The sequence below is a fragment of the Danaus plexippus genome (assembly GCF_018135715.1).
Source record: "Danaus plexippus chromosome 29 unlocalized genomic scaffold, MEX_DaPlex mxdp_36, whole genome shotgun sequence".
Lineage (NCBI taxonomy): Eukaryota > Metazoa > Arthropoda > Insecta > Lepidoptera > Nymphalidae > Danaus > Danaus plexippus.
Window position 1 is genome coordinate 110,069 of NW_026869857.1, and position 13,551 is coordinate 123,619.

General features: G+C 36.1%; 1 protein-coding gene across 6 annotated transcripts; it reads right to left on the minus strand.

The window, feature by feature from the left end:
* Positions 1-25: 25 nt before the first annotated feature.
* LOC116777024 (uncharacterized) lies at positions 26-6,680 on the minus strand. 6 transcript variants are annotated; one of them, XM_032670358.2, is made up of 5 exons: positions 6,387-6,680; positions 1,471-1,557; positions 974-1,044; positions 729-856; positions 26-640 (listed from the first exon to the last, which is right to left on the minus strand). In XM_032670358.2, exons 1-5 carry the CDS (start codon positions 6,498-6,500, stop codon positions 501-503), a joined length of 540 nt encoding a protein of 179 aa, XP_032526249.1. In that variant the 5' UTR covers positions 6,501-6,680; the 3' UTR covers positions 26-500. The 6 variants fall into 6 exon arrangements, with proteins under 6 accessions (XP_032526249.1, XP_032526248.1, XP_032526247.1 ...); XM_032670357.2 differs by having other exon boundaries at positions 974-1,059; XM_032670356.2 differs by having other exon boundaries at positions 974-1,062.
* Between the last annotated feature and the right edge of the window lie 6,871 nt (positions 6,681-13,551).

The following is a 13,551-nucleotide window of genomic DNA, read 5'->3' on the forward strand; positions in this document are numbered from 1 at the left end:
TTTTCGTAATAAATAAAAAATAAAATTACTCAATCATCGTTTATTATTGTAACTTAAATTAACATCTTAAATAATACATAAGACTAGTACACATTACGGGACTCCGCCGGGAACTGGAGGAAGCGAAGGACAAGAAGGTTAATGTCTTTTTTAAAAAAACAACAAATCGTTTGAGATGAACAAAAACGCGCTGACATTGGCAGAATGTGCGACGCCAGTGCGGACGAAGCCTTAGCGTGAAATGTGTGAGAGAATATTAGTAAGGGAGGGCGGACCGCTTCCGACGATTGCCGGTAGATGGCGTTGATTAAAACTGAAAACATTTTTCTCTAACAATAACAGTGACAATTAATTAGGATTAATGAAATAAAAACAAAGGCAACTAATGTTTTAATAAGTTATTTTCATATTTTTGGTGATTTGCTTTTGATTCGAGTTTCTGTGAGGTGCCGGAAGCTTGTGTAATGTAATCATTAATGAACATAGTTGTTTATATTAATCTAGGAGGCCGCCATCTTGGCCGCCGCCGCGGCTGCCGCCGCTGCCGCCTTCTTCTTCACAGCCAGAGCTGTTCTCTGCTTCGCCTGGATCTTCGCCTTTTGACTCTTGGACAGTTTTCGTTTCTTCTCGTTTGCTATCGCTGTGGACAAGTCAATGAGCTTACTGGTTACAACACACTCTTACTCTTACTGACTCTACTACATCTCTATATCTAATCTTTTACTCACAGACAGCTATGACGTCTCTCTCCTGCGCCACAGACGCCAGGTCGGCGAGGACGGCCGCCAGAGCAGTCCCCAGACGAGAACACTGACCCCGGGACACGCTGTGCGCCCTCAGAGACAGAGTCGCCAGTCTGCACAACGACACACATTGTATACAGGACTAGCCTCTGCCCACGACTTCACGCGCTGCGTCTAACGTGTCACGTGACGTGACGCGGTACACTAAGCGAGTGGAGTGTCACACTAACCTGCCGGCCAGGTCCCGCTGGTCCGCGTCGAGGTCGCAGACGGTGGAGGAGCCGTTCTTCTTGCTCACCATCTGAAGCCAACGCGACTGCTTTAAAAGGAATCAACAGTTAAACGCCACGTCGTTTGTTCTCCACGTTCAAGCTACGAGTGTTTCAGCGACAACTCACACTGAGGAAGAAGTTTTACGGAGACACATTGTTACTAATATGCATTAGTGTGAGTCCAGTGGTCAAAGACAAGTTACAAGTTCATGTAGTAAGTTTTAACTTTACCGATCGTTTCCTTGAACTGAATAACCGATCGTTCAATTTAATCAAATACTCTTCGTAAAGATGATTATTGATATGTATCATTAAGGAAGGTACAATCTCTTCATAAAACTGTCATTATAATTTTTTATATCGACCTAAACCGTCTTAACCTCTTGAGTTGTATTAACCTACACTATAAGTTAAACTGTCACGGGTTACGGGTTACGGGTTACCAGCCTCCCTACCTTCATCGACTGCGGACAGATGCCGAACATGTACCTCTCGATAACTTGTTTGAACTCATCAGCGAACAGCAAAGACTGGCCGTCGTTCTGTGGAAAAAGATTTATATATATTTTAACTCAATGTTGCGTACAAATAATACCTGGGTGTTGAAGAGATGGGGATAGTTATCAACATTGAAGCTGGTGACGTGTTCCAATCCACGAACGTGTTTCCTTATAAACTATTACCGTGACTGCACCGTGCGTGTCTAGTGTCCCGGGCGCGGCGTGAACCCGTGGTAATCTTAATCATATGGACGGGTAAGTTATTTCAGTGTAAATTGTAAATCAAGTGTAAATTGTAAATCAAAGTGTGTTTCCTGTTAAGTGACTCACAGCGAGGCTCGCTCCCGCGCGTCCAGGTGAGCGCGTCGAGACACTCTCGGGGGAACGTAAATACATGATTTAGTAATTCGGTAACAAAGTAATTCGCTTTCAAAATTTAATTCAAGATCTTATTTATAATGTCCGCTCGCTGGCCGCCGGCCAATGGCGGACTGCGGAGGATCTTCGTATTCAATTGATTCCAAAACGAATAGAAAATACTTGTTTCAATGAGAGCTGACACGATCACATCGTAATGAGTGAGACGTCTCACGTCTGGACATTGAAGCTACAATCGCTTACATGTAGTCGTTACGGACTCGGATATTAAGTATTTTTCTGTTGAGCGAATTCCTTTTATTTCTCTTTAGCTACAAGGTAAGCTCTCCCTTCTTCGTCATTCATCAGACTCTCAGAAAGTGGAAGGTTGATCAGTGATCGCCACGGAGCTTAAATCATTATATTATTTAATATGTCAACGGGTCTTAGATCGTAATGTGTCTTTGTGCGCGTATGTGTGTGTGCGCGCTTGTGTGTGTGCGTGTGTGTGCGTGTGTTTGTGTGCACGTATGTGTGCGTGTGTTTGTGTGCACGTGTGTGTGCGTGTGTGTGTATTCCTACACACCTCCTAACTCTCACAATGTTTATAAACCTGATCCCTTCCCGGACTCGGCTCGTCACGCCGCTTCGCTTCCCAACGTCATTTTCATTTCAACGTTCTGCACGACCTTATTGATCTTGAATATAACTTTGATGGTTAACATTTCTAAATTAAACGAGCCTTCAATAGTTTGTCGTCTTTGTTTGTATGTATGGTAATAAAGGTGAGAGGATAATTTTATTAGATGTTGTACGAGATCAGGTACAGCGGTTGGCACCGACACTCACACACCGACAGTTTTAACGTGCGATTACACAGAGACGCTACTCCAGCGTACGCTTGCATTATGATGTTTACAAGTTTAAACTTTAAACAGCTAATTATAATAACTGCGAGATGTTTCTCATCTGTTACCTTAATGATTCATTCATGATATATAGAAATATATATATATATATCTTAGTACGAACAACAACACGCGGCCTGAGGATACGAGAGCAGTTATTTTGGTAGCTAAAGTTAGTATTTCATAAAAAAAACGATAAATTTATTGACGATGTGAAGATAACATTTGAAAACGTTTTTAAACAACAAATGTATAGATTCAATAAAATTTAAGAAACCAGAGCTCTCTGTTGAATATTTTCTGTGAAACTTAAAATACACGAAGAGCAGCAATAAATCTTCTCGCTAAGGTGAAGACTCACCTGTGCGTACCATACGTCTATCTATTTACACCCCACACGCGACGTCAACCGTCTTTTATATATAATTAAACGGGAAACGCTCCGTATGTTGTTATACGCGGACTGGCGACGAACACAATGAATTCATCTCTACAACTGTCGTACGGAACAGCTCGATTCTCTCGAAATAATTTGTAATATATTTTCCTATATTTCAGAATTATTATTATTATTAATTTTATTTTTAATTTTAATAATAGTTTCGTTCAAATAACAAATAAATAATTGAAATTGCCCTTCAAGCGAAGGCATCGTGTGGGTACGTTTATTGAGAAAGACAGATTATCATCCAGGAATTATTTTCCTTGTTGTTCCTCGCTGGGACCCAACATGTTGAATAACGTCGGCTTCCGACAAAACAAACGATGATGTACATTTATCATTTATATTAGCTCGTGACTTCTCCTTTATATCAATACAGTATCTATTGTGATTTCACCAACCTCCTGACCTGCACGCGATACATTCAACATCAAGCACTCCTACACCAACAATAAGTTAAATTTAATATAAATACAATTATTTAACTTGTCATAGCAACATACAACATTTCTATAATAGATGAACTCGGACATTAAGACGCTGGTCGTGACAGATGAGAGCCGAGGACGAGCTACACTTACAGAGAGGTCACCAGAGATAGGACGTGGAATTATGAGTTTAACAACGAAAACTTCGCAGTGTGCCAGACACTTGTGGTAAGCGGACAGACTTAAAGTTTATATTAGACAGATATAAAACTTGTCAGCATTCCGTAGATTGCGTGCGGGCGCCGGGTCCGTTGCGTTGCAGGGAGAGGAGCTTCAACAATGCCGGGGACTTGTGACCCAGGTATAGGTTTAAGGGGCCCCTATCTAAGGGCGCATTTTCATTGGTCGATAAGTCGGTAGTTAGCCCGATTGCGGGGAGTACCCGCATGCGAGCTAACAACCAATGAAATCCACTGGTCGATAACTCGGTCGATTAAACGTGTGCGGGTGATATCCGCATTCGGGATAACGACCAATGAAACTAGTCAGTCGATAACTCGGTCGATACAAAGCATGCGGTGACTCGCCTCGGTTCAGTCATTTATTAGACGTCATCAATACTACGCGCATTATTTATATTATTAACGCTGTTTATATATATTTATTAACAAAGCAATAATTGTTGATCCATGGCGAGTACGTCTGCTTATCTCAAAACCCACTGCCAAACTGTAGGTACCTAATTCTCTCGCACTTCAAATGCGGGCTCTAACGACCAGTGAAAATGGCTCCCCGCATGCGGGCCTTATCGCATGCGTTATAGAAATCACCCGCACCCCGTATGCGGGCTCCGACGACCAGTGAAAACGATAAACTCTTTGCGGGCCCTATGGCATGCATTACAGAAATCCCCCGCACCCCGAATGCGGGCCTTATCGACCAATGAAATTACGCGCGTTAAATGCTCACCTCCCCCGTCCGAGCTCCTTTTTCTACCGAACCTCATTTTAAACGAACCTACTTAGAATGAACTGATGTTAGTTCTTGACAGGCCCTAGTCTTTAGCAGGTTGTAGAGAGATTTACCTGTTATCCCTGTCGCTTCACATCTACCGCGAATAAAGATACGACGAACTGTAGTATATAGTATTGAGAATTAATTTTAATGTCTCATGTTCGCGTCAGTATACATTTATATATCATTTATTATCTGTGTGTTTGCGCGGGTTCCTGTCACTGTCGAGCTCAGGATAACCTAGGTTCTGGATAATATCATCATTTTTATATTTTCGTGTATCTTCTGTTGCATTGAGTTCTATTTTCCACTGTTACTAAAAATAAATTAAGGATTTATTTCTGTTATCAAAAACCTTGCTACCGAGAGACTCTCAGACGCTATTCCGTTGAACCTGATGATAACAATAAGGAAGCTATCCTTGGCAGCTCTGCCTCCAGATCAGGACTCCGCCCGCTTTAATCGGAAGACCATCATCAAACAATCAGATCTTCTTATAGCTTCACACAACATACGTAGAAAAAAATATGAATTAGCTCCAAATAAGGCTACCACCAAGACTCGAACGCCTGCGGATGAGTGATGCTTGAGAAAATAATTTATGAAAATCATAGCACCAGTTCGTGCTGCAGATTTTGAGCGGTTTACCATCCAGGAGCTCGTGTTCCGCCAGGGATAGCGAATCCGCACCAGTAACAGCCTCTAATTATAACATACTGTCATCCTTAGTTATCTCTGTAACTGATTATAATGACTTATAACACTGAGCCGTCGTTGTTAGTGATGGCGACATTTGAGCATCAGCTTGTGTGTGAACTATGAACACCGGCTTCAGACAGTTTGTAACACATTACTGGAAGTAACGCTGAACATTATAATCAAGACTTTTATAATGAAGAGTTTCTCGAACACCTCCTCGACAACATCATATAATATTGTATTTGCAACTCATTTTTTAGCAAACATGTCGTGTTAAACGTGATTCCTTTAACTTGGTCGTCCGCAAAGAAGAACGAACGCTATGGCAGTGTTTCATTCATACTTAATAAATAAACGCCTCGTTTAGATCTAACTAACAGAGTTTTTTTATTGTTTAATATTTTTATAACGCAAACATAATATCTATCCTGTAAATTTTCGTATAATCTAAACTCCTTATCGTCACTATCCTTAGTGATAGTTGGAATCAACTGAGCGCATACTTCGTGCGTCGGACTTTCAGTTTTACGATCACAGGAATTAATATTTGAACAACATAATTCACTTTTTTATTTTCATGTGAGATTGTTGGCGATATTATGAAACACAGAAATAAAATGACGATTATATTATGTCGGGAGTGTGACCGGCGGCGCGCGTAGTTATATTAATTTTTATTACTGCTTTAATTTGACGTAAGTGTTACACGAAAGTAGAGAATCAGAGAAAATATAATGGTTTTTAAATCAAAAGATGTTTTTGTAAAATGTTTTGTTTAAATAAATTATTTGGGATTTAAAATTTTTGGGATATTTTTAAATTTAAATCCGTCTCAACGTGAAAATGAGCAGTCCAGTAAAATCACTTCGGACTAAATAATTTAAGAATAGTATTCATTTTTAAATATTTAAAAATAACATTAGAAGTTGCAAAAGTAAAAATACAAATATATGTAACCTTGTTTTTGAGTAATAAGGATTAATTTTACAATCAATTATGTATTTTCTAAATATTATAACTCACCTTGTATGTGAATTTCGACTCAGAACTGACATTATTTTTCTCCTCCGATTTAGCTCTAACTTCGAAACACAGAAAAACTAAAAAAAATAGTCCGATCATATCTTTCGACCTCATTTTTTAAACCGCGATTTATAAAATTCAATTTTAATGAATAAAATCTCTTTGCTCTGTTTTAACTTTAAAATCTGTGCACTCACTGCTCGTTGAGAAAAAAAGCGAAAACGTCAAAATCGAAAATAGCGCGCGGACGTGTGTCAAAGTAGCGGCGGACTCCAGGCTACTGGAGGATCTGTGGGCGGGTTTATTTCGAGACTTTATAGACGATGCGGTGCCAATAAAAGTTTTATTGAATAAATAGAATCGAAAGGCATTGAAACCAATAAACTCGGAATTAACAGACTGTATGTCGTGTGTCATCGCTGATTAAACATTCTGACAGTTAAAAAAAAAGGCAACACGACCGAGCAGATAAGGTTGTTTTATAATTTATAACTATCACTCCGCTCTACAGACGACTTATAGAAATAATACTTTAATATATATATTTTATATAGGTCGGCGCAACGACATTTAAAATCATTATAAGGGATAGTCGTTTGATAAGTGTCTTACTTTAGAGCGTAGATGTGACACAAACATTAAACAATGTCATGGCGTTAGTGATTTCTTTAACAAAATTACTTGTTCTATAGATCGTTATGTGACGTGTATTAAAAAGAAGAAATGTTATTTCGTATCGCGAGCTGTAATACGTGAAGATAAGTTATTCTGTAAGGTTTAGTAAAACAAAAATTTTAACAGCAACCATTTTATAATCGATCTTATTTAGTTATGTTTTCTATAAAATATTAAATAACAATATAAAGTTTAGATGGTTTAATAATTTAAATAAAACTAATATTATACGGATATACTACGCGTGCTTTATTTTACTTTTCAGCAACCGAAACCTCGGGAGTATTTAGTTTTTATTAATAAAATAATACTAGTTTTATAAATAAACTCGCGAGTCTTAGATGTCATTATCGTTTAATAATTAATTACGAAAACTTATGTAATGATTTTTGATTATTTTGTTCACTACGATCATTCATCGTAACTTATTATTTAAAATTGAACGAGTAAATGTAATGACTCCACAAAAACCATTTATATTCGGAAACGTGGTGGTGGAAACTGAGTAGCGTGAGCGTGAGAGCTGTCCAGCTTATGAAATTACTAAGTGCTAGTTAGAATTGGAAACAAAGTAGTGCAAGTAAGTGTGAGCGCTTTGTTTGTGAAAATGGATCACCCGACTGTTGGCAATGACTGACGTCACAGCTGACGTCATAGCTCTTAATAATCAACTTGGACATGGAGCTTCGACAGATACAATCCACTGGATACTTGGTGTCGTCTTGCGTTATGAACGACGTAAACAAAAATAAATAAATAAATCTTTGGAATTAAGTAATTTATTGCTTTAGCAACATTATTTCTATATTCCTCGAAATTTTTTGTTGATTTTTTTTTCAACATATATATAAAAGTCGTTCACTCCCAAGTAATAATTCTCATTGTTAAATCTCCTTGAATAGAGTCCGCCATTTTGTAATAACACTCGCGCATTAAACTGTCATTACTATTTGTTTTGTTTAAAATGATTGAAGTCTTTGTTTACGATTTGTTTAAAAGACGTAAATGCAACACGTTGAATATTTGTTGAGAGGAAATTAAAAATAGTGAAGACATACATTATTGTGGACGACTGAATTTATGAGCAATTGATTTTGTTTATTACGTAAACACATCAGACCGGGCTGTTTGATTCAAACCTAAGCCGGTTTTACATGAGAAGCGAATAAAGAAAAAAAATGAACAGATGTTTTAGTATATGTCAATTGTATCACTAATATGTATTTATTTTGTCGATTTTTTTTTTAATTTACTTATAATAAATTCAGACGCTTGGCGGTGAGAAGCTCACTCGTGATTTATAAATATAATGTTAGTCATATCTGTGGTATCTACTTTGTTGTATGAAAGAATTGTTTAATCATGTCGAACTTTGCTAAAAAACAAGTAAATCACCTCACAGTGGAGTGAAAACACACGTATCTCAGTACGTGTAGTGTTGCTCGTCAATATTGACCAATCAACAATTTAAACGACCTTACTATGAGATTGCTCTGTTAAACTCACTACAGATAGTTCGCAGCCATCTCGTAAATCTTAACGATGACAGCGTGTAGTATATCGTCTCTTTCTGATGATAACTAGTAGTAAAGATGGTGATAAATTTAAGATTAAGAAACAGTAACGAGAAGCATTCAAGTTTTAACATCCTGTGACACCTCGCCACGTGAACATGAACACGTTTTAAACAGTACAGGTAATAAGTTGACATTCCCGTTGTATATTGGCGCTGTCCTCCGCCGTCAGACATCGATCCCCGTCTCTATATGAATATCATTAATTACAGCGCTTTATCCTAAATATTTTTTCTGCAAACCGGTTACTATTAGATCATTGCTGCTTCCTTTCATTTGTTATATCTATTGTTTTGTAGAGTATTTAATCCGCCATCTTGTGTGATGACGTCACAGACGAGTGATCTGTGACGTCATCACACACGCTAAGTATATAGGGATGTACATTTAAATCAGTTGAAGTTGTTTTTATGTGTAATAAAAGGTATCGGAGTAAAACTACGGCAAATGTATGTTTAGTGCTAGTTGGCGTGATCGCTGCACACGGATTTTTAAGAATTATTCTATCTTCTTACATTATAGTACTAGAGTCTAGATTTGTTAGTGAATAAGTAACGGGAAACACTTAAACTATTCTTGTGATAAGCATTAATTTTTATAAACCCAACTAATACACATATTAAAAATCCTTCATAGTATTTGTTTGAAAGCATTACAAAGAACGGAAAAACTATTCACGTCCTGTCTGCCCGTGATCACGGTTGCATAGTGACCGAAACGTCGCGTCGGGAGTGTGTAGATCAAAACTCAAATCATAAAAACGAATAATAATCCGTAAATATTAGTTTCATTTAAATGAACACTCGCGAAAGCTTTTAATAAGATCTCATTATTGAGCCACAAAAACCTCTGAATCGTATATTTTATCAATCGCGCATGTTCGTGTAATCTCAATATTGACAGTCTTCGTCGGCGGCCGGCGCTCGCTTTACGATTTGATAAACAAAACGCTAGACATGTTGTCGTTAGGAGGAATTTACGATCTCTCTGTACTTGGCTCGTCTCCAACAGAACGACAGGTTTTATGTTACAACTTGTTCCGTCACTAACACCTGGACCTGGAACATCACCTCCATCATACACAACAATTAATTTAAAAGCATCGTTTACGAAATAAATGCCTCGCATTGTAATGTAATTAAAAAACCGCTGTTCGTGTTTCAGTGGACTCTTCGTCAATCGGAAACTCAATAATTTTTATTTAAACTATTTGCTTTCTTTAATCTTAACAATCACTGTTTATTTAATAATCAAAATCTCGTCATATTTTGTGTCTCGTTGTAAACTATTTGACAATACTTTTGACAACACTGTCATTACAAATGGCGTTTACAAAAGTATTATAACTAGTCTCCTCTTTTAAAATAATAATTATAATAAGTATAATAAACGCCTTTATTCCATTCGACAAACTCCTTCGAGTTTCCTCCACAGAGTACATACTCAAGATAATTTGTCCAACAAATAAAAACGATGACATTGGCAGAATATTCGACGATTCCAATGCAAATGAAGCCGTAGTTTATAAAAAAAAATGTATTATTTTGTTTCTATTTTAGAAACTGTTTAGATAGCTTGGAAATGTACTTGTAATCAATTAAATAAATAAACTCTGTGTATAATATATATATGAGAGTGTTTTATGACCGCAGTCTGTTTCTTATCAGTCCGCCATTACCGATCACGTTAACGTCAGCTCGGAGATCCTCTTGAGATATTCCCAGGGTTAGCGTCGTGAAACATAACATTATATGTTTATTGAAATGTTGTTTTATTTAAAATATTAATTATTGAGGTATCCTAAAACTTTAACATTGGGCGGTTCATTGAGTTCAGAGCTTTGACAGCTATAAAGAAACTCGGGTACTTGCAAAAGTGCAGCAGTACTTTAAGTCGGGACAGCTTCTTTGTTTATACAAAGCACAGGTCGGCTCGTGTGTGGAATGCTGCTGTCACACCTGGGCAGGCGCTGTCAGATGTCACCTCACTTGCTTGGACTCAGCGGAGGACGTGCAAAAAGGCTTATTGGTGATCACAATTTGGTTAAATCCAATCTGGTCAGCCAAGATCGCCAAGACGAAAAGTAGCCGAACCCTCGATCTTCTACAGAATACACTCTGGAGAGAGTGCACGAGAGTTACACGATTTAATTAAATGACTTGTGTGAATTAAAAAAACATCATTAATTTTATTTCAACAATCTGAGTCATTAATAATATAAAATTTGTCTCTGAGTATCCGTGCTGTGAGGTGTGGCAGCCCTGCCAACCTCTACATATTCCGTCCGATTGAAATGTATTCGTTCTGTATTTTTCGAGTTACTCATGAAACACTTGGAAAAAAACATAATTTTTGGACGAAATCACATTTCTCACTTCTCTAAACTCCTTTTTTTATAACGTATATATATAAGTTTAAATAAGTTTTTCTTGTAATAAGATGTGAGGTTTATTGTAAGCGACAATTTTGCGTTTGTAAGAAATAGTTTTTAATAATTTCGGTTCGCAGACTGAGACTACGATTAATAATTAAAAATGACGTACCAAACATTTAATCAACTGTTATAAAAAATACTTTTATACCAAAAAGATTTAGTTCGCTACAATTTAGTACAATAAATGGAGAAATATTTAAGTTGGCATTGTAATACTAATAAAACATATGTGAATACAGAAATTCAGAGATATTTAAAAGTACGAAATTAGTTATAATAACATGGAACTTTCTAAGAATCTTAATGGAAGCGTGGAAAAATAAAAAGTGAGTAATGTTGAAATGAATATATAGCACGTATTTTAATATATTTATTAATTTTATATATTTTTTAAAATAGTTAACATATAATAAAGGAATTATTTTATAAACACTTACATCATAAATCTGTCAAATGTCAAATGTCAAAAATACGAACTGTCCATAAATGATTGAAAAAAGATGTCCTCCCCCTCAACATGCCCCGTCCTTTAAATAGTGAATTCTTGTTGTCGTTTGTCTTTGGTCCGTTTAGTTAATATATTAAAATGAATAGAATTAAGTTCTACCTTAATATAACATTAGTCTCAGTTTAACATTTTTATTTTCACTGTACATTTCTCCTATGTTTGCAATTAATTGAATTTGTGTTGTTTTAGATCTAACAACATATTTAGTTCCTAAACGTAACTTCAGTCTAGACTGTTTAATTTTATATCATTCAGAAGTCAATCCCGGATCGCGTCTTCTCCATTCTAACCGACACTGGCAGAATGTACTGTGCACTTCTCTGCACGGATGAAGGCCATATTATATAAAAAAAATAATGAATATCTTCTAACTTCTTACAAATGCTTTTTTCGTTTTACGACCGCTTTCTAAAAGTATTTTGTTAAATTTAATATTAGTTCATCAGACTAACTTGTTTTTTAAAGTTTATATATTCCTTGGGCCTTAAGATATTTAACGGTCTTTTGTACTCGTGACAGTTAATTACTATATTTATAAGAATAATTGCAAAATTATTTGACATCTTTGAAGAAAATAAAGGAAGTTTAGATGAAAGAGTAGTTTTGTATGATATAATAGGAAAATAGTCTGCAGTCTGCGTTTTGTAATCATTAATTTTATATTTGGCAATAGTTAATAATAGAAAACTAAACAAAGTAGATCAAAGATATTTTTTATCGGGAATTCAGTTTAATCTAGAGTATAAAAACATAAGCAACATATTTTTCCCGCGATCCTCGCAACGCCAGACATGTTCTAATGTAAGAACTCTTTTATCAGAATTATTTTAAATATTACTTGTGAAGGTGCGTGCGTGGGTCTATAAAAAACACAACACCCGTTTTCTGTTTTGTTTACACTACCGTAGCGTCCGCGCCCGCGTCCTGCGGTCGCGTTTATTATTTTATTAACGAGTTAATAAAATCGATCTTTAACATAACTCTGAAATAACAACGTTATATATATTTTTTATTTACGACATCTATAAACTCGTTTTAATTTTTTATGTGATTTAATAAAATTCGTATTTATAGACAGTGACAATTCTAAAGGCGGGTAAAACGGTTCCGTGTCATTTTAGCCTCGAAAAGCTTACAATAGGTGTCAATCATAACTCACGTTATAATGTGAACCGAGAAACGCTTCGTATCTAGTTTAACCATTCAAATCCCTACCAAGCCTACAACTGTTCAATAACCAGTACCATATCAATATATACATATTATAAAAGAAGTCCCTCGCCGCGTCTGTCTGTCTGTTCGCGATAAACGGAAAAACTACTGCATCAATTATCAAACAGTTATCACCAGTCGATAGCGTGATTCTCGAGGAAGGATTTTGGATATAATTTGTTAAGTTTTTGTATTTACTTGTGTGTACATTAACGATATTTGTTGAAGATGCCGGGAAAACATGAGCCTTCTGATAGCTTTTAACGAAAACTCTGCCTAAACTCTTTCAGATATAACAAAATAATATATGGTGGGATTGTGTATCTTATATAGGTCTTCAGAAAAGTCCGCGGTGACATATGTCTATACCTTAAGGATAACATACTATAACCATTTTGCACATTTAAAAAAAATTCAATCCTAAACCGTATATTGGAAAGCTATTACATAAATACCGTACTAAGTGTTATCAAAATTAATTACTTTGTTTTCAAACCTACATCAGTATCTGTAAATTAGTTTTTAAACCATTTAAAAAAATATCCATATAACGTTTAATGTAATTTACAAAAGCTTCAAATGTATGATTTGAAGAAATATTGTCGACACCATAGAGTAGATAGATATACAAATACTCTTCTTCAATTCTTGCCATCTGTTGGTTAAGTTGTATGATAGTTTTCTAATATTTCCAACTAAGTTATTTGCCATTGGGCCAACAGATGGCAGTTATAATAATTGAAATATATTTTAAAACCTAAC

Excerpts from the sequence above, each read along its gene's own strand:
- LOC116777024 (XM_032670356.2), bottom strand. The coding sequence starts at position 6,500 with ATGAGGTCGAAAGATATGATCGGACTATTTTTTTTAGTTTTTCTGTGT. Across the intron at positions 1,558-6,386 it reads AGTCGAAATTCACATACAAG|AACGACGGCCAGTCTTTGCT; the intron begins GTGAGTTATAAT and ends CTTTTTCCACAG. Across the intron at positions 1,063-1,470 it reads TCTGTCCGCAGTCGATGAAG|CAGTCGCGTTGGCTTCAGAT; the intron begins GTAGGGAGGCTG and ends TTCCTTTTAAAG.